We start from the raw sequence: 21,803 nt of genomic DNA, 5'->3' as shown, positions 1-21,803 counted from the left end.
ATCGTACAAAAACCGTAATTATCGTACATCTGGTAACACTGCAGTCAGCTGTTTGGAATAAACTATAAGTAGAAAATTTCCTACTTTTTGTTACTACCAGACGTCGTTATTGTAGTTGGCCAGCTAAATACAGGTACGTAAAGTTCTGCAACTTATACATTAACGCGATGAACGACTGTAACGTGTGGTGGTGGGCTGGTTTAATGTAAAAAAGAAACTTGTACTAATTTGACGTAAAGTTTACTTACAAATATTAGTCATCGTTCGAACTTTTGTAACTTATTTTTTGGCGATATATGTGCTCGAACGCAAAATGCCCAAAAGTGGCCAGGAAGTTGTTTGTGAAGGTTGGTTAACAAAATCGCCACCAACAAAAAGGATCTGGAGGGCTGTAAGTCTTTTGTTATTATTGTTCTTATCGTTTGAATCATTGCAATCGTTATATTTTAATAACAATAAAATGAATCATGTTACTTTATTGGATTGTCTTTACTTAGCGATGGAGGAGGCGATGGTTTTGTTTACAAAATTCCGGAGAGTTGCCCCGACAGTATTTTCTCTCGTATTATACGGACAGAAAATGTAGAAAGTTAAAGGGGAACATTAATTTGGATTTATGCGAACAAGTCGATACCGGACTTAAATTTGAAGATAGCAAGCATAAGTTTGATTTCATGTTTGATATCAAGACGCCTACACGTACTTATTATCTTGCTGCCGAGACCGAGGAAGAAATGAAAGTATGGGTGAATTGTATATGCAATATTTGTGGTCTTAAAGCTACCAGTGATGATGAAGCAGGTATGTAACATGCAACAATTGCTCGCGCCAAAAAATCAAGTAGCAAATCTGACAATGTGATTTAGCAACTGAATTTAATAGATAATAATAATTAGGGCCACTTGTGATCTCAACCAACCATGTACAGATATTAAATCACTTATAAAAAGGCAAAGTACCTAGTCCAAAGTGCGAATTTTCACTTGAGCGTTTGTCGTCTCAGTGACGTCTGGAAAGTCAATAAGCTTTGATTTTCCTGTACTTGCTCTTGTATTTTTTGGAAGCTATTTGTTACCTATTCAGTTGCGACCAAATGTGGCTATCCGTCTGCTGCACCACACCACACCAAAATAACAGACTATTTTACCACATTTTGTCACTTTAAAACAGGTACTTACTTTACAAAACAAAATTAATGCCATTCATTCATCATGCTTTTACAAGCATGCAAAACAGTTTTTTTGTAAATGTAAAATTGAGCTGTAATATTTGTATTTGCGAAAGAGTAGTACTTACCCATAATAGGTACAGGACAAAAATCCCACATAGCCACCGTATATACTTAGTAAATTCATAGTATGTGCGCCTTGGAACATCGCATGTGCATTGTAGGTGCAGTATTATAATGGCGCATGTGCAATGCACATCCATAGTACTACACATTTTAGCCACCAAAGTAGGTACTTAGAAGCTACTCAACGTATATACGATTGACGTTCATAGTATATTCTGTGTGATAATTAGCACATGCTACTAGAATATGCCTGGTATATACTCTGTATTATTACCTACCTACATTATGGGTGGGAATGTAAATAACTAAAGGGTGGTTGTCAAAAAATATATATTGCACAGTAAAATACATTATAAGATATGAGTATCTAATTATATCTATACCGTTGATTGTTATGTTGCTATTATATATCTGCATTGTTGATTACGTTCGCTTCTTTTTTCTGTAACCAAATAACAAAAATAATTAGCAAAGCACATTTGCAGATCAAAAGTATATGTTTAGGACAATTCATGCATGCATATGTACCTATATATACGTATGAGCGTGCATATATGTTTAACATATACATTCCGATGTATTTATGTAAGATTTTTGTATCATTTATATTATAAAGAGCTTACTTTTAGGCGTTCCGTCAACTTTACTAGATAATACTTTGCTGCCGCAATTATATCAGAAGATGTAGCATTAGATGTCTTCTGATTTTGACGCACAGATTCTGTAAATAACAGTTTTGTTATAAACAACCCCCAATTATTTTTATTAATACTTACCAATAATAAGTTGTGCAGTTCTTTCATATGAATTTAATGCTTTCTTTCCCTTGGCCCCTTTCCAGGAAAAACCTTTAGAAAATTCATCTGAAAATAGTTGTCGCATCACATTTCTTGTGGCATGTTTCACATTTTCACCTCCTTCTAAACCAAGCAATTTTGCCTAAAAGGAAAAATAAGATTTTTTTAAACTATAAATCATCTTACCGCTGAATCAAACTTCAGCTTCAGGAGCTCTTCAAAATCTACAAGTTGTTGAATTGTTTTTAATGGAAGAAATTCTTTAATATCTTTAAATACGTCTTCGTTAATCACATTATTAGCAGAAAGTAGAATTTGGCGATCCATTCCTTCTTGTAGTTGATCAATTTTCAGCTCCATTCTAACCACACGCCGTTGTAAATCTCTGAGTAAATTGAAAATTTGATTTTCAGTGTCGGTTTCTATTGAGAGATATACAATTAAGACAAAAACTAAACATATTAGCATTAGATTACCATGGCGAAACGTTTTACGTTGCAAATTTCCAGCTGATGATTCAAAATTTGTGGGAGTGTTCATGGAAGCATCTATGAAACACTGCAATAAAACTCAAAATATTGATCAACAAGTTTTTAATTTGCATACATCTTTCTACTGATTGCGTATTTGTGCGATCATCAAGTAATGTACGTCGTTGTGGGTGAGGAATTGTATTTCCATCGTAAAGATCTTGACCCGTACATTTTTTTGATTTAAATAAAATAAGAAACAAAATAAAATTTAAAAAACAGGGTTTGATTTGTTTTAATAAAATTAATTATTAGAAGCTTTAATTAAAAATTGTATCACATAAATATGTATTTAATTACAAGCTTACCATACGACGAATTGGTTTGTTTTTGGCCCTTCGCAGACAGAAGCGTTTTTTTGGTCCATTGAGAATGAACACTGTCATTCACTCTTAACGGCGGAGTTGCTGCCCTAGATGAACCACCATCACTTTGGTAGCTCTCGGAACTAGTTTCAGCTTCAGATGCATAACGTAGTGGAGGTTTACGAACTCGAGTATTTCCCGAGGTATTTCCAATTTCTTCACCATGTGATGAGACATTATCACTATTTGTACCACGTGCAGCACGTCTATCCGCTTGCGCAAAATTATCTGCAATGCCTACATTAATTTTGGAATGTGTATATTTAAATAACTTACCACAACGTGAAAGTATTTTAACTTTATAGCTGGGCCATGTAGATGAAGGTTCTACAGCAGTTTCGATCGCATTTCTAATATTTTTAACATCTTTAGTTGTTGGAAAATAGACTTTGCCGTGGTTGAATCACAAAAAAATGAATGACTCTGTGAACGGTTAGTTGCCACTGCATCCACTTCCAAAAGTGCAACAGCATTGTGAAGTTGTTTACGAATCAAATTTTCTTTTTTTTTGATCGATCCATACCAAAAACGAACTAAAAGGGAAATGAAAATCACAAACGCTATAGTGTCGCTATTATTGTCAACTTTCGTTATTTTTGAGTATTCATTACGTTTAGGTTGGTTTCCGAACAGTATTACTTACCCATAATCATTGCTCAAAACATAATAAGCACAGAATGCGTCATGAGCCGAAAAGATCCAATTGTTGGAAACGAGTACATGTACGTAAAATTGCAGTAAATATTAACTTGTGTCTCGTCTTCTGAGTAACGAATACTTTTACAAAAGAGCAGTCGTTCGATACACCGAGTACGCCAACAGTAACACACACTTAGTTTGTATGACATCATACTGCCCTACATATGCAGTAAATAAAAATATACCTCAAGCAGCAACTTGGAATTGAAATTGAAGAGAATAAAATGTATAAATGGTAGTAAAATTGGCCTAACCTAACTTAATTCGTCAGGATTCACTACAGCAACATAAGGCATCTTTAATGATATGATATTACAAAAGTGAGCTAAGTCGCATATGAAAATTAAACTCACCTTTACAATTAATTCAGATAACACCACACAAAAATTTAAAAGAAATTCAATGTGTGGCGACCATATTTGTTTATTGATGGAGTTGGAGAACGACAACGCGCTTTAGCCTTAGCCGTCGCGGTTTTGACAGGGTGCTTGCAGCGCCACACGTTAATAACATTGCGAAACGATCAACGCGGCAGTTTTAAATATTAATAACGTTTTGTTTTTATTCAAGTTTTTTAATAAGCATGTTTAAACAGTCGCATTAATAAATAAAATAGTACATAATCGTAACAGCGAGTTGCCGAAAATAATTTCTTATGTTGTTTATATGTTTTCTTAATATGCTTTGATGCAAAATTGTAAATGGCAATAATTGAATAACTGATTGCCAAAAAAAACAACATTATTAGCGCAAATGGCAAGGATAACTATGTGTTTGAAAACTGTTCAAATTTTGTACATAAAATGAAGCAAAACATTAAAAAAATGTTTTCACTAGTTGATATACTAAGTACCTACAGTGTACATTCGATCCATATCTACAATTCCAGTTCTAATGAGCATGTGCTATGCACATGCACTAAGGAATGTACTTTGCAACTGTATACTATGTACATACTATGAACGTACGGTATATCTCGTATCTACTGCGTATATACACAGCACTTGGTGTGCTATGTGGGATGTATTCATAGATTGTGCTGGTTCATTATGACAAGTAACTGCAATAGTTTTCTACATTGTGTCATTGTTGGCCCAACTAACATAGAGAGAGCTTAACAAAAAAAACTACGGTGACTGTGATTTTGACACTTCTTGATCAAAATACATGTACTCTGACCATAAAGCACTTTTAATAAATCAACAAAGTTAATCATAATTGAGCATGAGATATTTATCTGGATCGTTAAAGGGTTCGAATAAACACACAATTTACATGAATTTACATGAATGAAAAGAAAATTTATTTTAAACACACAAATTAAATTAATCATTAGATTCCAACAATCAAAAATGGTCTACAATCAGATGAAGCGATAGCTGTCCGATAATAGTAGACGACAACTTCTATAAAAACTTTTATGTAGGTCTAGCTTTTCAGACTGAAACCAGACTCACAATGTATTCCCAAAAAGCATTGAAAAACGTCTTAACATACAAATTTAATGTGTGATATTTTAGCATCACTACTAAGTTTAATTATTCTTAACCTAGTTCTTAACATTATTGATATTTTTCTCTTTTTCCGACAGTAACAAGATCATTAAATCCGCAATCTTCTCTCTATCAAGATCACCAAACTATGTTATTAGACGATTCGACCAAAAGTTGTGCAGATTCTCCTCCTGTTTCTCCAGTTAGTACTGGACCATACATTCCCATCTCCGAATGTATTACTGGCCGACTACCATCGCAAGGCGTTCAGGTAAGTAAATTTTATCATCTGCTGTCTTGTGTTTGTGTAATACTCGAGGTAATACTTGTCTAAAATTCTCTCTCTCTCTCTCTACTTCACCATTGTTAAACAAAATTCAAATCGAGATCAGAACAGCACGAAAGAATTATACTTAACCCTGGTAGTATCACAATGTTAAGTTGATAAATGATGTGATAAAGTTTGCACGCGTGTAGCTGTGTAGTTTTAGGCGAGCGCATTTTATCGGTGATTTAATACGCTAACTTTTAGGATTTTTATAAGTTATTGCAACATAACATAAAAAATTCCTACTTCCGATCGTCGGCTCTCACCAAAAGCCACAGCAACGAAACGTACGAGACAAGATCGCCGACGTACCTAAACGATTTTGCCGAGGGCGATCCGCACTTTTACGATTGTCCGCGCTCGCATTCGACTCAGCACACCTTACGCAAAACTTACAACCCGGAAATAACTAGGAGTAGTACAAATAAACTAGAAAAGAACGTTAACAGTTCACCTTTACAAAGTCCCACAGATTCTGAAAGTGTATTTACCGATGACGATTGGACACCGAATACGTCTATTGAAAGTAGGAAACTGCCAACTTTCACAAATCACACTCTGTATTGTGATAATTTTTAGATACAAGATCGTTGATTCCTTCAAATAGTTCTATGACTGAGCCTCTCCTCTCTGATTCTTTTAGTAAAGTTACGTTAGATGATACAACTAAACGAGTAGACCCACCCCCACGGCCTCCCAAACCTACTCTAAATAATTTGGGTAGAGCAGAATCATCTAGTAAACCTAGGTAAGTGAGATTTAACACTTTGTGTGTGACTTATACATGCATTTCAGTAATGAGACTGATGTAAATATAGTAGAGGGCAGTGTGGCAGTGAGCCATCTAAATAGTAATATTAAAGTGAGTATCATGACTAATGCATTTTTTTTGGTATTTTGAAAGTTGTCTTCAGGGAATAAGTGATGAAATGTACGATTTTCCTCGATCGCATCAAATAGAAACTAATGAAAATTTAACAAACACTTTATTACGAAGACACTGTTATAATAATGCAGCACCTGGTAATATTGAAGGACAAATATTTCGTTACGATATTTCACCTAAGCCTAGCACTAGCACCACTCAAGTAAGTAATGCGTACACCGAGGCGTACACTATAAACTTATATTAACTTGATGTTGTAGGTATTTCAATACGATAATATCGACATACCTGATGAACCCGCTTCTCCTTTATCGCAGTCATCATCCACAGCTATACATTCAAATTTACCCAGTCCGTTACTTCCTTCTGATGCACAGGTTTGTGCACACATCTGATCGGACTACAAGAATTCAAAGTTTTGTTTCAGCTAATGCCCCCACCTCAAATCAATAGAAGATTAAAACCAAAACGTAAACTGTCAGATGCGGTTTCTATAACATCAAGCAATGAGCCATCGTCACCGCGGCTAGCGCCATCTGTCGATAGAAGTTGCAAACCAGTCATTAACACACAGGTAATTAATGAATTCTTCTAGACGGTGTCCTAACAAGGCCAAACAATACATTATTGTCAAATCTTGGATAACTCTGGTTGTTACATGCACATTGGCACATGAAACAAAACTACCTATAGTTAAGCACGATAAGGTTAGGAGATGGGTCAGGTTTTCTTTTACGGCTAGTCAACAAAACAAAAATAAATATATTAATTGGGTACTTAGTCTTATAGAAAATTTAAAAACAGAGAGAATTCGTACTGAGAAGAGTCTAAGACTAAGAGATCCTTGTTCTGTCTTTGATAACGTTAAAAGGGTAAAGAAATGGAATAGGTTGTGTATGAACAGCAACTGGCAATTTAATTCAAAAATACTCAAAATCAAAATTTAAATTAAAAAGTAATTTTCAAAAAGGGATCAATTTGTAGGTAGAAAATTACCGAAGTATGCTTCCCAGGAATATAGGCGTTATAATAAAATATATTCATTAAATTCGGACGTGTCTATAACCAAAATACATTTAAACGTTAATCTGACCGAGTAACGAAGAAATAAAATATTTTACCTTTGAACTAACAGGTCGCAAACTCTCCGAGCTCAGAAGGGCGCTTTCTGCCAATAATCTGCAATTAGATAAAACACAATACAAAAGAAAGGGAGTGATAGCGCGGCATATAAATGCGGGACAAATTAACTTTTGGCACGCCGGGTAACTCGAACTCGAGAAATCGTAACTAACATTCAATGGATAACAATAATTCACCTTACGTTAAATAGCAAAAGCAAAATTTTGACTCGACACGAATTGTTGGTATAAATAAATAATAATTAAATAAAATTAGGAGAGTCATTCAGGCCTATCCGTAAATAATTTCAAGGTAGATCACTGGAGCAAATATCACGCGATTTCTTCTAACTCAAAACTCAAAATGGCGGTTCTATAAAAAAATTGATTTTAAAAAATACAAATGGCGTGGGTACGAGTAATTAATGAAAAACCCTTCCGAATTATCGGTCATTTAACCACTTGTCCCATTTAAAAATTTGTGTGGGTGTTGCAACCGCTATCATGGTGGGGGTGGGGGTCAAGAATGATTTTTGCATAAAAATTGGCCCCCCTCGATTAGTAAAATTTGATTATATGAGTTTAACATACTAATAGATATGTTCGAACATACTTCCGAAACAAACCTTTGATAAAGATACTCACCCTGTATTAATTCATAGAGTAACTGAGAACAATTCATCAAAAATTACCTTGAATATGCACAATATAGTCCCCAGTGCATCTTAGGTTTATTTTCTTTTATTTTATTTTGCCTTTATTTTTGAGTGGGCGGGGTTCCAGCTAAGGCTGCTCTGCCAACCCAATCTATGTCACTATGTTAGACATATTGGACAAGGCATTATATTTTCAATTTATATATTGTTTTAGAATTCTGGAATGAGGAAAGCTTTCGAGGCCGACTCAGAATGCACCAGACGCCAACGTGCCGCGCCTAGTCCCACGCATCAGGACAATTTATACGGAAATCAACAGGTACTGTACCAAAATGCGCGAATCTTCTGTTGCTAAAATATGACAATGTTGTTACAGATGTGTACATTTTTAAGTAGTATTCAGTACCTTGATTTGGATCACAGTAATTCTCAATACGGAACCACACCACAGAAAACGCAACCGCTGAGATCTCCTGGTGCAACGACCGTCTATAAGCAGGTCGATTTTATGAAAACGCAAGCGTTTAATTTTACACGAATATGCGTCGAAAAGGAACGCAAAGAGTCCGTGTCCTCTTTCAAAAAATAATCTTTATTTTTTTAACTGCTTATAGTGCAATTATCATACCATTAGGATAGTGATATTTAATTTTTTTACTTTTGTAAAATTTTGTTATTGATGTGCCTTACAATTATTGTTTATGAATATATACGAAATGTTATTCTTGTTTTAATTAGTTCAAGTGGCCATACCTTCAGTAACAATTTGTCACGATATTTTATGAGCAAATTTGTACACAGCAATTTTAACTACATATTTGAAAATACATATCTTATTGTAATTGTATTTACTATACATAGGAAAATAAAGATATGCGTTTGGTATACACTTTACTTTTCTCTTACAATTTCTTTCAGCGATTTCTTAGATATTTGTAGAATGGTGTTGATGGAATTGACAATACAATACGGCCACTAAGTTAGATAATAGTTTTTTTAGTAAATTTGTGGCGACCTGACGCATCTGAAGGATTTGAAAATTGAAAAGAGTGGAGTTACTTTCTAATGAAGCAGCAGAATGAATAATTATACAACTTAATTATGTGGTGATGTTTTTAGGACAGTCAGGGATATGCCTCTTGTTGTGATTTTGGTCTACTGGAAGCTCGTAACAAAATAATTCCATTCTAAAAATCGGAAGAATTCGACAAACCAAAGTTCTAATCCAATGAATCTTATAACCATGAAGAAACTGAAAAATTTGTCTTTTGAAAGAAGACGAAGCATATGATGGATCTAGAGAGCAAAATTAAAGAATCCAAACAATTGAAAGCATCTTAATAATTTGGAGAATGTGAAAAGAATTTGAAGAGTTAATGGAAATCTGAAGAATTTGGGAAATCATAAAGAACTAAACGAGATGAATTCGAGGAAACTAGAGAATCCTATGGATTCGAAAATTTCATGAATTTGGAGAAGAAACAATAAGAACTTAATATTTCCGTAGTCCATATTGCGTTACCTTACCGCCTTCATAATTTTCTAGTTGAAGAAATTTGATGTACCTGTAGAAATAAAAAATCCTAGGAATCTGAAGCTAAGAAAAAATGAAAGATATTTTGTGAAGAATCAGCTTCTTAGTTCTTGTGCGATACTTTGGGACCACAGCGCTCATATGATACTTACTTCCTGAAGGAGATTTACTTAGTAGCGCCTACTAATCCTGGAGCGAACTTTACAATATTAATTTCCCTATAGGTAATACTACACGCGCTGCTTAAGCATATAGCACGGTACCTATGTGGCATTGTTTGCACACTTTAATATATTTAAAGTGCGGCATTTTCTTCCTTTATACTGCTCATGCATAGAACACAAACCCAATTTGGTCATAAATATCGTATATGTTTGAAAGATTCTGCCCACCAAGTACAACTTACAAAAGCTGTTAACAAAATAACACGAGGAAGTAGCAACTCTAATTATGAAACCATGATTAATTGTGTAATATTGCTTGAAAAAATAAAGTGTATAAGAGGTTATTTAAATTGGGGATTTGTTTTTCATTTAAATTATGAAATTACTGAAGCAGTAAATGCGGCGAAGCGTTCAACTGTAAATTATAAATCGGTATTTTGAATGCATCAAATTTAGTTAAGCAATTTTAGGGTACAAAGTGAACATGTATTTATCAGTAATCGTTTATAATCTGCTACTGTGTTCATTAATTTGGTTTAATCATAACAATAGTGTTTCAACGTTAATATTAAAGGAAAATAACACAACAGCACAAAGATTAAACGGTGTGATAGCACCGCAAGTTGGCGCTAAAAAGAAATTTATTCGGAAAATTCTTCTACCGCCTTTAGCTTTTGCATACAATGACAAGGAAGAGGATTCTGCTAAAGCAGCATCCAAGAAAGATCCAAAGGAATCCGGGGAACACCTGAAAGAAATTGGGAAACATTCTTATTCTGATCATCACGAAACACACAAGGAAAAGGGAGAAAAAGGTTACAGTAGCAGCGATGAAAAAGAAAATGGTGAACATGGTCATAAGGACAAAGAAACACATAAAGGACATTATGAGGACCTAGGGGGCAAAAAGAAAAAGTCATCCGATGATCACAAGTACCAGAATAAAAAACATAAGTATAGTGATTTTGGAAAATTTCAAAAGGTTGTAGGTAAATAATTTGATTGTTCTTATCAGTGGCATTACAGTTTGACGAAGATGGTATGCATAAGAAAGGCCATCACACACATGGATCACACATAATCAGCAAAAAAGACCATTATGTAAAGAACTACGAATTTTTCGACGAAGACTTTGGAGATGAGGACCAGGAAAAATTTGGCGAATTCCACGAGGATAGCAGTTTTAAAAAGGTAAGTTATTAGTTATACTTACCGCATTCTTATATTGACATGCTTGGTTGATACCAGGGGAATACCGAAAAATCATCCCATAAAAAAGGGCACCATCACCAAGACGAATATGGCAAGAAAGGTCATAATGAAAAGGGCGATCAGTTTTACAAGAAAAAGGAACACAAAAAAGATTCTGGCAGCGATACATATGGAGAACATAAGAAGAAATATGGGAAAGAAAATCACAAAAAATCAAAAAAAGATTGGAAATATTACCATGGCTCACCTAAAAAGAGCGACAGCCATGGAAGTGGTAGCAATATCAAAGAGGAGACATTCAACAATTTTGCAGTGCTTAAACCGAAGTACAAGGTAAAAGGAAGTACAAAAAAGGTAAACAGCAATAAGCAATTTAAATCTAAGAGTGCCTTTGATATGTTAACTGACTTGATGAATGGTTTTTAAAATAAAATTTGCGTTTAAATTCACTTTTATTAACAGTTTTATGACTTAGAGACATTAAACCAGCAAATGCAAATAACCGCCGTGTAGACCAGGTAACCTATATTACCATTGTATTTAAATACAATGATAAAACGTTCGCCAAACTTAGCATTGACGTTGCCATACTATTCGTTTATAAATACAATGGTATTACGTACCCTCAAGCTGGCAGGTATAAATTCAAATGCTTGATTGAATTTGAAAGATAATTATACCTTTGCTTTTGGAGAATTTCTCATATAGGTACTTCATGCTAGGGAGCTGAATGCAATCGGTCTAGTGTAACAAATAGTTACCTAGCTACATTCGTTACCCACCGATGAGTGTCCAAAATGTAATGGTAGCTCGCTTTTGCATTTGTCAAAAGCAAGGGAAAATCTTCAAAATTTTCTACGGCCTCACGTTGCGCCGTTATAGTTTTCCCTAGTTGAGTTCTCTGGTATATGGACTGTTAGAGAATTACATTCAAATTGCGATGACTTTCGGTCTTCGCGGGGGGGGGGGGGGGGGGCTGTGGCGATCGTAGATCCTAAGTGCCAGCGGAACTTGAAATATTCGATTGAAATTGTACCTTAAAAATTTTAGTAGCGTGAGAGTGGCAAGATCCATTCAACTATATGCTCGCAACTGGAAGGGAAACAAGCATATTATTAGTGAAGCCAGACTGCTGGTAGTATATCTCTCTCACACTAGTAACATTAAATTCAATGACCAATTTTACAGTCGTATTTTCCGGATGCGAGCGACTTCCGGAATAGGGTCGTGTCAATGTTGAACGAAAAGTCGTTTTGTTCAACATTGACACGATACTATCCCGAAAGTCGCTCACATCTTTAGAAAAACATAGATTGTAGACCGGGATCAAGTGTTCTGTGACCGGCAATCTTTCCTGGCGAGAGGTTTATTAATAGGCGCTTTCTTTCGGTGATCCAAACGCGTTTGGATTGTCAAATCACGTTCTTTCGAAGTGTGATTTTGTAATCATGATTGCTAAAATCGTGAACAAACTGAACATAAAAGTTTTATGAACTCGAATTCCTAACCTATAAATGCAAGGATATTTTTGCTCAAATGTTAGGTTAGTCAATATTTGTAACTGAAGAGGAGCAAAATCGCGCAAGTACTTCCACTTGAATTTAAATTATTTTCATAATCCAAACAAAAAATACGTAATTCGAATGCAAATGTGTACTACGTAAACTTAACCATACTTTGATTTAAATTCGCGCGTTCTTTCGTAAAACGTGATCCTACGAATCACGATTTTGAAATCACGATTGCGAAGTAGCCGAAAGAAAGCGCCTTATGATCGCATTGTAGATTTTTAAGGTCTTAACTGAACGCTTCCCAATCGCAGTTTGTGCAATTTTTAGGGTGGCGTGTATTCTTTCTGTTGGTCGCACTGTCAGCGTCAAAGTTTTTAAACAAATTTGAAAGAATGTTGAAATTGGGCGAATTTTTCCCAAATTTTCTCGCAAACACTACAATTGGTCCTATTCAGTTGTATGATTGGATGGAAAAATCGTATGTATTTAATAATTTAGAATATCATAGACACCGATTGTATTTCAGGTGGTGTATGCTACTGTCCTATCATTCCGATTTTGACGCTGTTTGCACATCAGAATTAGCAAGCTTGGTAAAATTGCACGACCAATTTCGAAAAAGAAATGTTAAATTAATGGCTATATCATGTGACTCACTGTCATCCCATACCAGATGGATTTCTGATATTCTGGAATGTAGTCTTAGTAAAGACAAGTATTTACCATTTCCGATTGTTGCTGATGAGAATTGTGATTTGCTACTAGAAGAGCTAAATTTACTTACACCTAATTTGGAAACGACCCATGTAACGTATCTCATTGATCCAACTAAAAGAATTCGTTTGTCCACCACTTATCCGCCCAATGTTGGACGTAAGTTTCGGTAAGTATTGATGAATAAACAATGAAGGAGAAATGAATTAAGACAACTAATCGTTTGCAGTGAAATGCTAAAAGTAATTGATGCGCTTCAGGATATCTCTATAGTACCACCTGCTTAATCCAAAAAGTATGTGGTTAGTATAATATGTGAAACTGTTATAAATATAATAGGTACCACATGTTTGTTAATGTATAATTGCAGAGCACAGATTTTGCAGTAGTATTAATGATTTACAATAAACAATCTGATTTTCTATTTATGCAAACTATAATCCTCGTACCCCGAAATGATTGTGTCCAATACGCTTTTGAACTTACCTAAGTAGCTGTAAGACAGAGAAATTCTTGTAAGTGACTGACCAAAGATCATAATGGTCAAGTCAAGGTGACTTCATAATGATCTTTGTGATTAGTGAAGTTTACATGGAAAAATTAGAAAATCGATAATGCAAGAGTGTCGGTACTCTTCGCCAGATGGCGCAAGCATAGGTATTTTGATTTGTAAAGTCACTCGATATAGTGATTTGCTATGGTGATTTGTAAAGTCATCACATGGAACCGGAACCGTTATTCAAGAAGTTACTTGAGAAGTTATGATGCCAGCAAACGGTACCAGTGCCAAAGAACCGGTACTTTTGAGTTCTCCTCTCTTGCAAATTGAGGCATCAGCACTTATCACTCAATTACATAGGTCACTAGGCGCTTTCTTTCGGCTACTTTCGCGATCATGATTTCAACATCGTGATTCGTGCGATTAAGTTTTACATACATATACAATATGGTTTTAGGAAACTACCGGCGCCCGAATTTTAATCAAAGTTTACGGGTACACATTTACAGTCGAATTCCGTATTTTTTGTTTGGATGATGACAATAATTTAAATACTTACAAGTGGAAGTACTTGCAAGATTGTTACACATATTGACGAACCTTAAAAAAATATCCTAACCATCATCGTGGTTCGCCTAACCATGCGCCGCGCGCCGTGTAGCTGCGCCTTAAGTTAATTGAATGCGTCCACTTCCCTGAGTTTGACATTTTGAGTTGTAAACATTTCAGACTACAAAAATACAAACAGTTTTGTGTAAAAAAGGCGAATGGAATGAAAAATTAGTTATGTTTTCCAAAACGAGATAAAAATAACATACATCGTTTAATCATCTAATTGCATTGGAATGTAATTACATCCGCAATTAAATTAGGTGAGGATGTCTACTAATTTAATTTATTGTTGCTCTACATAACGCCCTTATTGCAGAATGGTAACATGGAATTGAAGGTCTGGGTTGAAGGAATTCAAAGAATTGTATGTGGCGTTTCCGAAAATACAACCTGTCAGGTATTCTCTTCACTTTTGATACCCATGTAGCTAATTCGTTTAATTCTTTAGGATGTAGTTTACGCCTTGGCACACGCAACAGGCAAATCTGGTCGCTTTACGTTAATTGAAAGGTGGAGAAATAATGAACGGCAATTGGCCCCCAACGAGAACCCTTTAAAAGTAGGCACTTTACAATGCGCAGTAATTTTACTACAGACCTTTACATACTGTTTCGACCGCTTACCATATGAGTAGTGGACAAGTGCAATTTTGCGATGTTCATTTGATGTCACAGCTACCCATAGGGGATTTATTGATCTTGGACTATTTTTTTTTAATTCTCGAAGATCGTGGAAAATGTCTCATATTTAAAAATGTTCCGATGAAATACTCCATTAGGCTTGTACCACTGCCGAGAGATCAAATCAAAATCCCAAATTTTCACTTGTACAGGGTGGTTCAAATTCGAGCCTCATCATTGAACGGTGAGAGATGCAGTGTAGGTTAAATGCGAGGTTAGTGGGTGCTAAGTTGCCCCTTTATACTATATTACCTATTTCATATGGATGCCATATTGGATGTTTACGGAATGAGATACGAGGATAATAAAATAATGACGTGCCACTCCTACATTTAGACAAATTTATTTGCAAGAAAAATTTCAAAATCTGAAGTTTTCCATTCATTTGTTAACAAAACATTCGCAGGCAACGAGATTTTGCTGAATCAACATGGCTATGATGGCGATGCATTCAAATGGGTTTCTTTGTTCGTCCTCATTCTGTATAAATTCAATATGGCGTCCATAAGAAATAAGAAAGTAGTAGTTCCTTTGTTAGTCCTTTATCTCATTCTGTAAAAATCCAATATGGCGTCCATAAGGAACAAGAAAGTAGTAGTTCCTTTGTTAGTCCTCTATCTCATTCTGTAAAAATCCAATATGGCGTCCATAAGAAATAAGAAAGTAGTAGTTCCTTTGTTAGTTCTCTATCTCATTCTGTAAAAATCCAATATGGCGTCCATAAGAAATAAGAAAGTAGTAGTTCCTTTTTAGTCCTCTATCTCATTCTGTAAAAATCCAATATGGCGTCCATAAGAAACAAGAAAGTAATAGCCTGTAGCTTCTAGATCTAGTGTGTTATGGAAATTCTGATCACAGATTTATTTAGATTCTCCAAAAAAGGTGCTCATGGAAGGTCCTAACTGTCCATTTCCATCCATTTAAGCTAGGGAAAATGAAAACGACATTTGACATTTTCAGTTTTTCTGTGATCTCTCAGTTGTTTTCAAAGATTTTTAAAGATTTCAAATGGGTTTTTTTTGTTACAAAAAGGCGCAACTTTACCCCCCCTTTAACCTACGCTGTATCTCTCACTGTTACGGAGATCCCAATGCTGAGCCATGAATTTGAACCACTCTGTACAGTATTGGGACGCGCAAACAAAAGGTCTCAAATCCATTGTTGTAGATCTTGCTGAAATGGGGCGAGTATTCGAACGACGTACAATTTATTTTACAAAGAAGCGATATTAATAAAAATACCGGTAAAGGTGCGAGCTCGACCACATCGCCGAGCCCATCGACTCCGTCTCGCTCTGTAGAGATCTTAGATAAGGGCAAATGTTCGCCCGAAAAATCTAAGGATGTTGATAGAAATAGGGAGGTACAAAAGTCATTGACTTTTAGGTATGTATGGATTTCCACAGGATTCTTGATACCAATAATCTTTATAATACAGCGGCAGCACCTATAACACAACCTTCGACAATGTGGGAGTTGTAAAAGGCGTTCCGCAAGTGAAAAATGTTTCGGTGGAAGTTTGCGATAATCAAACTTCCCCGAAAAAGTGTAGTCAAATAGTAGATACCGATTCACCTAGTCATCGAGTTGTAATTCATCCGCTCGCACCACCTCCGTATAGAGACCCTCCTCCTCCTAGTGCATCTGTAAATTATGATAAATTCAAGAAAAATGTACGGGTAATAATGGTTTGTTTAATTTTGTATAAATGCTACTTTAAGGAACCGCAAAAGAATTTCCATCTGAAATCGGATAGCAAGTTGGACGAGACCGTCATTAACACACAGTATAGAGAGTTGATCTCATTAGTTAATTGTCAAAGGGAAAAGTTGTCCACTCAACAAGTCGATCTCTCAAAGGTAAGTTGTATGTAATGATTACACTATAGATTTTTTTTAAATGGAATTGAATATCTAGGCTTTGAAGTATATCAAATTCTCTATTTAAAAATATACCTAACACACAAAATTTCAAAAAATTTAAAAAAGATTCAAAAATTAAAAAATCTTTTTTTTTTTTTAAATTCTTTAGATCACTTGATTTTTAAAAAAATCATCTATGGTGTGTTATATTGACATTGACGAAGTTCGCCGGTTCTATTATTTACCAGCTTATACTTATCATACTTATCCAAGTATGTAGTCTGAATGAAATCTCCAAATTTGAGAGTCCGGCAATGCTTTTTTGTCAATCGGCGTGATCTGTTATTACGTTGACATTTTCTTTAATACTGCACGACCTTACCGGTTTAATGCAGGATTTTCACATACCATTAGAAAACTAAAATCGAATAATTTTTAACGGACCTAAAACTTAAGATTGATTCTCCCTCTTCTTCTCTAACAAGCGAGCTTTTGGGTACTGTAAAAACAATTCAAATACGGGAACGGTTGCAAACGGCAAATTATATACGGCGTCTTATTTTAAAGGCCGGCTCTACAAATTAACCCACTAATTTCGACCTTATATTTTCAACTCCTATACAGAAATAAATATTTTCGGAACGAGAATCTTCGTAACGAAGCGCCCAATTTAAAACGCTTCTAGATACCAGGTGCTCTGCAGCGCTGGTTCACTCCACAAATATACAATGTGGTCCTAACTTCGGGTAAGAAACTTCAAGGCGGAATATAGGTGCTTGGTTACACCCGTTTCGTATTTACATCATACTGTATATTAAGAGCTGCCGCCGATGTGCGTGGTCTCCTTACAATTTCGCATTTATTAAGACCTGGCAGTACACTTAATAAATATTACACATTTAGCTGCAGACACTAATATTTGTCGATTTCAGCGGAATCACCCTCGTTCTTATTTTAATAATCTTAAGTTTTTTAGAACCTTTTGGTTTTTCCAAACCCTTCGGTTTTTAAAATTTTTTTAATTTAGTTTTACCAATCTGTTGGTTGAAATAAACATTTTAATTATAGTTCGATGCCGAAATAATATATTGGGAGGGTAAAGAACGAGAGAAGCAATTTCAGTACGATTTCATAGCGCAAGAAATAATATCAGTTGGTAATACAAGCAAGCTTAATAACGAACAGGTAAACATTGATTGGGGGACGCGAGTTATTGAAAAGTTTCTTGCAGATTCAAGCTTTGGGTTACGTGGAAGAAGAGTCAGAAATTGTAAAGCAGCAAGAGAAAACGCTCAAATCAGAAATTACGTTGTTAAGGTCCAAATTGGCTAATTGTGAAACTGAACTGTTGCAGTGCAAGAATAAAATGAGGTAATCAATTTTGTATAAGTTGTATGTGGCGAGTGAATCTTAAGGTTACAAATTTTGAGTTTTGTACAAAAATGATTGCAACACCTAATCACTTGCTATTTTACTAATTATGCAGGTTGGTAATGGAAGAGTTACAACTTGAACAAAGGGTACAGTCACGTCGTAACGACTCCCGAAAACAATTGGAAAAAAGTTTTCTTATGGAAGTGGAGCGTTTACAGAAGGATATCGAAGCAGCTAAGCAGAGTACTGAGTTGCATCATTTAACGGCAGACACCTTAATTAAAGAGGTAGGTAAAACTGTTTTTATGAAACAAAGGCTTCGTTTTGTGTAAGTGTGTAGGTGCAGACAAATATGATCCTTCATGTATCTATTAAACATTGATGGTAAAATTTACTATAAGCTAGGACACAAAAGAGCAACTCCCTAGTAAAACTCAAAAGGGAAACATGACCGATCCAACTATTTATTGCCGTTTTAAGAGATTTACACATTTTATGCTAGGTTGCAGCTTTAGAAGTTGCAATAATTGAAAAGAAAAAACAGCTAGAGCATCTCGTTCACGAGATGAAGGAAGCCAACCTACAAAGTTTGAGTATCGCGCCGCCGGACGAGCTTAGACATATTTTCGAAGGTCCAAACCGAGCGGGAAGTACACGGAAAATGATTGGTTCCCCGCGTCAGTTAGAGAATGCCGTACCTACTAATAAAAATCCGCACGGCGTGTGGGTTTAATTTAAGTAGTTATTCGCTAGTTTTTGTGATAAATGATAATATGTAATAGTTATAGGAGAAAGTTACCATTTGGTACAGATGAGAGTATTCGCTTGATTTAATGGCAGCAATACAGAAAATACATGGGATAGAGTTTTTCGAAATTCTGAATGTTATGATATTGCAAATATAGCAAATGTTATTTAGTTGTTCAGATTTAAAGGAATTTATATATCAGTATAATAGTTAATGATCTTTCGAATATATCTCACCTGAGATTAGCGATTTGCATCAAGTTGTTTTTGAGAAATTTGAAATAAAGGCCTCTAATACAGCGTACACATGGGATCTTTACGAATTGCAGTATTACTAAATTACATGTTGTGTCTTCCAGTTTTAAATTATGCGGTTTCAAGAAGAAATGTGATCTTTTGTGCAATCTTAAAGAAACAAAAGAGAACACATTATTATATCTTAAAAAAGTTCTTTTAGATATTAGGATCTCAGTTTTTTGAAGTCAGAACATTTGACTAATGGCACTAATTTTCAAAATTTTCGATGTTAGTCTGTTCCTTCCACTTAGGGTTTTGCGCTCTCAGATAGTCTTACACTCAGGATAGTGCCATGAGGCACGGAGGGACTATTGATACTGTAAAAAAAAAGGTGTAGCATTCCTCAGTTGCAATTGAGCACTGTTTTGATCGGTATCAACCAATCAAGAACCAGACTAAAACACCAATGAAGTGTGTATATTATGTCGGCCATAGTATCCGAATAATAATCCATCAATTTACTAATTTAGTGCCTTCAAAATTATAAAAATCATTTTTGAATTTTGTAATGTTTTTAATGAAACTTATAAATACAATTCAAAAGTTAAAAGTGATATGTTGGTTTTAATTTAAAAGTATGGTTGTATTGAGCAATATTAATCTAGTTAGTAAAATATATATTTCAAACGACAGTGCTTAAATTTTAACTTCCAACATACAAATCTCCTACGTTCAAATATACAAGTCAAATATGCAACCTATCTTACGTAGTTTTTTACTGTTATGCAAATGTTTTTCAATAAACTCAAGATGTGAATTATTTATTAAATTCAGATTACACAAAAGAAGAAAAAATGGAAATGTTTCTGATGTATTTCAATATCCACAGGATTTATTTGCTGCCCGAGAAGCGAATTCCGTAAATTCACAACAGCATTAAAACATGTCGTGTTGATGGCTGAATTGTTAATGAACATTACACCAGAAAAAGGACTTATCATATATCAAATGAGTAAAATTCTAGTAACTGAAAAACCATTATAAAACTACTTTAAAGACAGTTACACATTAATAAGTTGAATCTGCTTAAACAAAATTGGCCAAATAACTACTGGCAAGTTTCTTTTGTGTACACTGCTGTTAAATTTGTGAGTAAGTTGGGTTGCATAACTGTCAGGCATATCAATAGTACATTGACTTTTATATTTAAGAATTAAACATGGGAAATTTGTGTGTTCAAAAGTTAAAATTTACGCACTACTACTATGCGATCAAAAATGAGTTGCTGTCGAGTCACCTTTGGAATTGTTGTTTTCATGGTAAATTGTACTTAACTTAAATTTCCAAAGGCGACTCGACAGTAACTCATTTTTGATCGCCCGTTACAAGAAAAGCACTTAACTGAAGAAGTAATGGAATTACTGTGCAAATGCGACATCGTTTAATTTCATAATTAATGTTAACCGGTTTTGCACAACCATTTTTATGTAGATGTATGTTGCTCTATTTATGATGTGTAGTGCAAAGTGCAATATGAGGTATCTCATTCTCAGACATTGATTTGATGCAAAGTTTTGCTAAAATAATAAGATCTTACAAGGTTGATGGAATTGCAGTAAAAATCAGGCAAGTCAGTAAGAAATATTGGATACTACTAATGTTCCAAATGATGAAAACATTTATTTTAGATATTTTAAGTATTTTATTAATCGGTGTTCCAAGCAGATATCCGGCTTTAGGTGATTTCCCTTAGGAGGGGAGAGCAGTCGGTGCTGAATCTAGATGGCACATTTAAAAATCACCATAAATCTTGTTGGAAATTTAAATCGATCACTTGATTTTAAAAATGCTGGTTATAATAAACTAAACAGTTCAACAACTATAAAGAGAACTGCTGAATAGAATAGATATGTGAAAAACTATTACTGTCCAATCCCACGTGCAAGGGGCCTGCAGTGGCATAAGTTTAAAGGGAACTTTAGGTTAAGCACTGCTTAAAGTTCATGGCGTTTATGACAGTGGTTCGCTACCGTAAGCTCACGCAATTTTTTCCGTAAATAATATACCTACACTCGATTAGTAGAGTTGTCACACTCTGCGATAAATTACAGGTGGCCCTCTTAACTGCGTTAACGGCTCGACGCGATTTCGAATAAAATGAAATAAAATCCATCCTATGAGGTGGTTACCTTAACTTCGCTCACATCCAATGTGAAATTATCGATCAGTAATCAAACAGCCTGCCCGACGCGAATTTTAACACAAAATAAAATCCTCTCTACAGTAATTTACAGGAACTTAACTTAAAACATCTCAACTTCCCTGATAAGTTAGCAAATCTCGACTGCAAAACAAACAGAATCTTTCCCTGTTAATTTGAACTAACCACGTCATATCGGCGTCGCAAGTTTTCAAACGAATTTTCAAAGGCAGGACCGTATGTAGGACCACTTGCCCACATACATCACTCTTGATATCTAGCATGGCCC

General features: G+C 35.0%; 4 protein-coding genes across 10 annotated transcripts; 3 read left to right on the top strand and 1 right to left on the bottom strand.

Moving 5' to 3' along the window:
- Window positions 1-62: 62 nt before the first annotated feature.
- LOC116167910 (protein daughter of sevenless) lies at window positions 63-8,891 on the top strand. Of its 2 annotated transcripts, none has more exons than XM_031483511.1 (11): window positions 63-133; window positions 498-801; window positions 5,277-5,449; window positions 5,711-6,032; window positions 6,086-6,254; window positions 6,302-6,368; window positions 6,421-6,594; window positions 6,653-6,769; window positions 6,820-6,966; window positions 8,384-8,488; window positions 8,546-8,891. In XM_031483511.1, exons 2-11 carry the CDS (start codon window positions 675-677, stop codon window positions 8,756-8,758), a joined length of 1,614 nt encoding a protein of 537 aa, XP_031339371.1. In that variant the 5' UTR covers window positions 63-133; window positions 498-674; the 3' UTR covers window positions 8,759-8,891. The 2 variants fall into 2 exon arrangements, with proteins under 2 accessions (XP_031339371.1, XP_031339370.1); XM_031483510.1 differs by lacking the exon at window positions 63-133 and adding an exon at window positions 166-391.
- Window positions 1,608-4,172, bottom strand: LOC116167912. 5 transcript variants are annotated; one of them, XM_031483516.1, is made up of 8 exons: window positions 4,039-4,172; window positions 3,263-3,519; window positions 2,698-3,214; window positions 2,568-2,649; window positions 2,278-2,513; window positions 2,071-2,233; window positions 1,918-2,015; window positions 1,608-1,736 (listed from the first exon to the last, which is right to left on the bottom strand). In XM_031483516.1, exons 4-8 carry the CDS (start codon window positions 2,629-2,631, stop codon window positions 1,698-1,700), a joined length of 600 nt encoding a protein of 199 aa, XP_031339376.1. In that variant the 5' UTR covers window positions 2,632-2,649; window positions 2,698-3,214; window positions 3,263-3,519; window positions 4,039-4,172; the 3' UTR covers window positions 1,608-1,697. The 5 variants fall into 5 exon arrangements, with proteins under 5 accessions (XP_031339376.1, XP_031339378.1, XP_031339374.1 ...); XM_031483518.1 differs by having other exon boundaries at window positions 2,568-2,639; XM_031483514.1 differs by having other exon boundaries at window positions 2,930-3,214.
- A 1,408-nt stretch (window positions 8,892-10,299) lies between the features above and the next one.
- Window positions 10,300-13,258, top strand: LOC116167911 (sarcoplasmic reticulum histidine-rich calcium-binding protein-like). Of its 2 annotated transcripts, XM_031483513.1 has the most exons (5): window positions 10,326-10,849; window positions 10,894-11,058; window positions 11,116-11,433; window positions 12,918-13,068; window positions 13,117-13,258. In XM_031483513.1, the coding sequence occupies exons 1-4, from the start codon at window positions 10,352-10,354 to the stop codon at window positions 12,966-12,968; spliced, it is 1,032 nt and encodes a 343-aa protein (XP_031339373.1). In that variant the 5' UTR covers window positions 10,326-10,351; the 3' UTR covers window positions 12,969-13,068; window positions 13,117-13,258. The 2 variants fall into 2 exon arrangements, with proteins under 2 accessions (XP_031339372.1, XP_031339373.1); XM_031483512.1 differs by lacking the exons at window positions 12,918-13,068; window positions 13,117-13,258 and having other exon boundaries at window positions 10,300-10,849; window positions 11,116-11,524.
- A 1,239-nt stretch (window positions 13,259-14,497) lies between these two features.
- On the top strand, window positions 14,498-21,546 carry LOC116168047 (ras association domain-containing protein 8). The gene is made up of 10 exons (XM_031483697.1): window positions 14,498-14,675; window positions 14,732-14,812; window positions 14,864-14,974; window positions 16,263-16,480; window positions 16,533-16,767; window positions 16,816-16,953; window positions 18,025-18,141; window positions 18,188-18,327; window positions 18,443-18,617; window positions 18,833-21,546. The coding sequence occupies exons 2-10, from the start codon at window positions 14,741-14,743 to the stop codon at window positions 19,061-19,063; spliced, it is 1,437 nt and encodes a 478-aa protein (XP_031339557.1). The 5' UTR covers window positions 14,498-14,675; window positions 14,732-14,740; the 3' UTR covers window positions 19,064-21,546.
- The last annotated feature ends 257 nt before the right edge of the window (window positions 21,547-21,803 follow it).

Source organism: Photinus pyralis, unplaced genomic scaffold (genome assembly GCF_008802855.1).
Source record: "Photinus pyralis isolate 1611_PpyrPB1 unplaced genomic scaffold, Ppyr1.3 Ppyr1.4_LG4, whole genome shotgun sequence".
Taxonomy (NCBI): Eukaryota; Metazoa; Arthropoda; class Insecta; order Coleoptera; family Lampyridae; genus Photinus; species Photinus pyralis.
Note: the sequence above shows the minus strand (reverse complement) of the source record. Positions and strands in the feature narration are given on the sequence as shown.

What these genes read in the sequence shown, in the direction of transcription:
- LOC116167910 (XM_031483510.1), top strand. Translation starts at nt 314, where the DNA reads ATGCCCAAAAGTGGCCAGGAAGTTGTTTGTGAAGGTTGGTTAACAAAA. An exon ending in ACCGAATACGTCTATTGAAA is followed by an intron (nt 6,033 to 6,085) that starts GTAGGAAACTGC and finishes GATAATTTTTAG; the next exon opens with ATACAAGATCGTTGATTCCT. An exon ending in CTAGCACTAGCACCACTCAA is followed by an intron (nt 6,595 to 6,652) that starts GTAAGTAATGCG and finishes TTGATGTTGTAG; the next exon opens with GTATTTCAATACGATAATAT.
- LOC116168047 (XM_031483697.1), top strand. Translation starts at nt 14,741, where the DNA reads ATGGAATTGAAGGTCTGGGTTGAAGGAATTCAAAGAATTGTATGTGGC. An exon ending in ATGATAAATTCAAGAAAAAT is followed by an intron (nt 16,768 to 16,815) that starts GTACGGGTAATA and finishes TGCTACTTTAAG; the next exon opens with GAACCGCAAAAGAATTTCCA. An exon ending in CAGACACCTTAATTAAAGAG is followed by an intron (nt 18,618 to 18,832) that starts GTAGGTAAAACT and finishes ATTTTATGCTAG; the next exon opens with GTTGCAGCTTTAGAAGTTGC.
- LOC116167911 (XM_031483512.1), top strand. Translation starts at nt 10,352, where the DNA reads ATGTATTTATCAGTAATCGTTTATAATCTGCTACTGTGTTCATTAATT. An exon ending in ATTTTGGAAAATTTCAAAAG is followed by an intron (nt 10,850 to 10,893) that starts GTTGTAGGTAAA and finishes GTGGCATTACAG; the next exon opens with TTTGACGAAGATGGTATGCA. An exon ending in AGGATAGCAGTTTTAAAAAG is followed by an intron (nt 11,059 to 11,115) that starts GTAAGTTATTAG and finishes GGTTGATACCAG; the next exon opens with GGGAATACCGAAAAATCATC.
- LOC116167912 (XM_031483514.1), bottom strand. Translation starts at nt 3,007, where the DNA reads ATGACAGTGTTCATTCTCAATGGACCAAAAAAACGCTTCTGTCTGCGA. An exon ending in ACAAACCAATTCGTCGTATG is followed by an intron (nt 2,650 to 2,929) that starts GTAAGCTTGTAA and finishes GTTTTATTGCAG; the next exon opens with TGTTTCATAGATGCTTCCAT. An exon ending in ACGTAAAACGTTTCGCCATG is followed by an intron (nt 2,514 to 2,567) that starts GTAATCTAATGC and finishes ATCTCTCAATAG; the next exon opens with AAACCGACACTGAAAATCAA.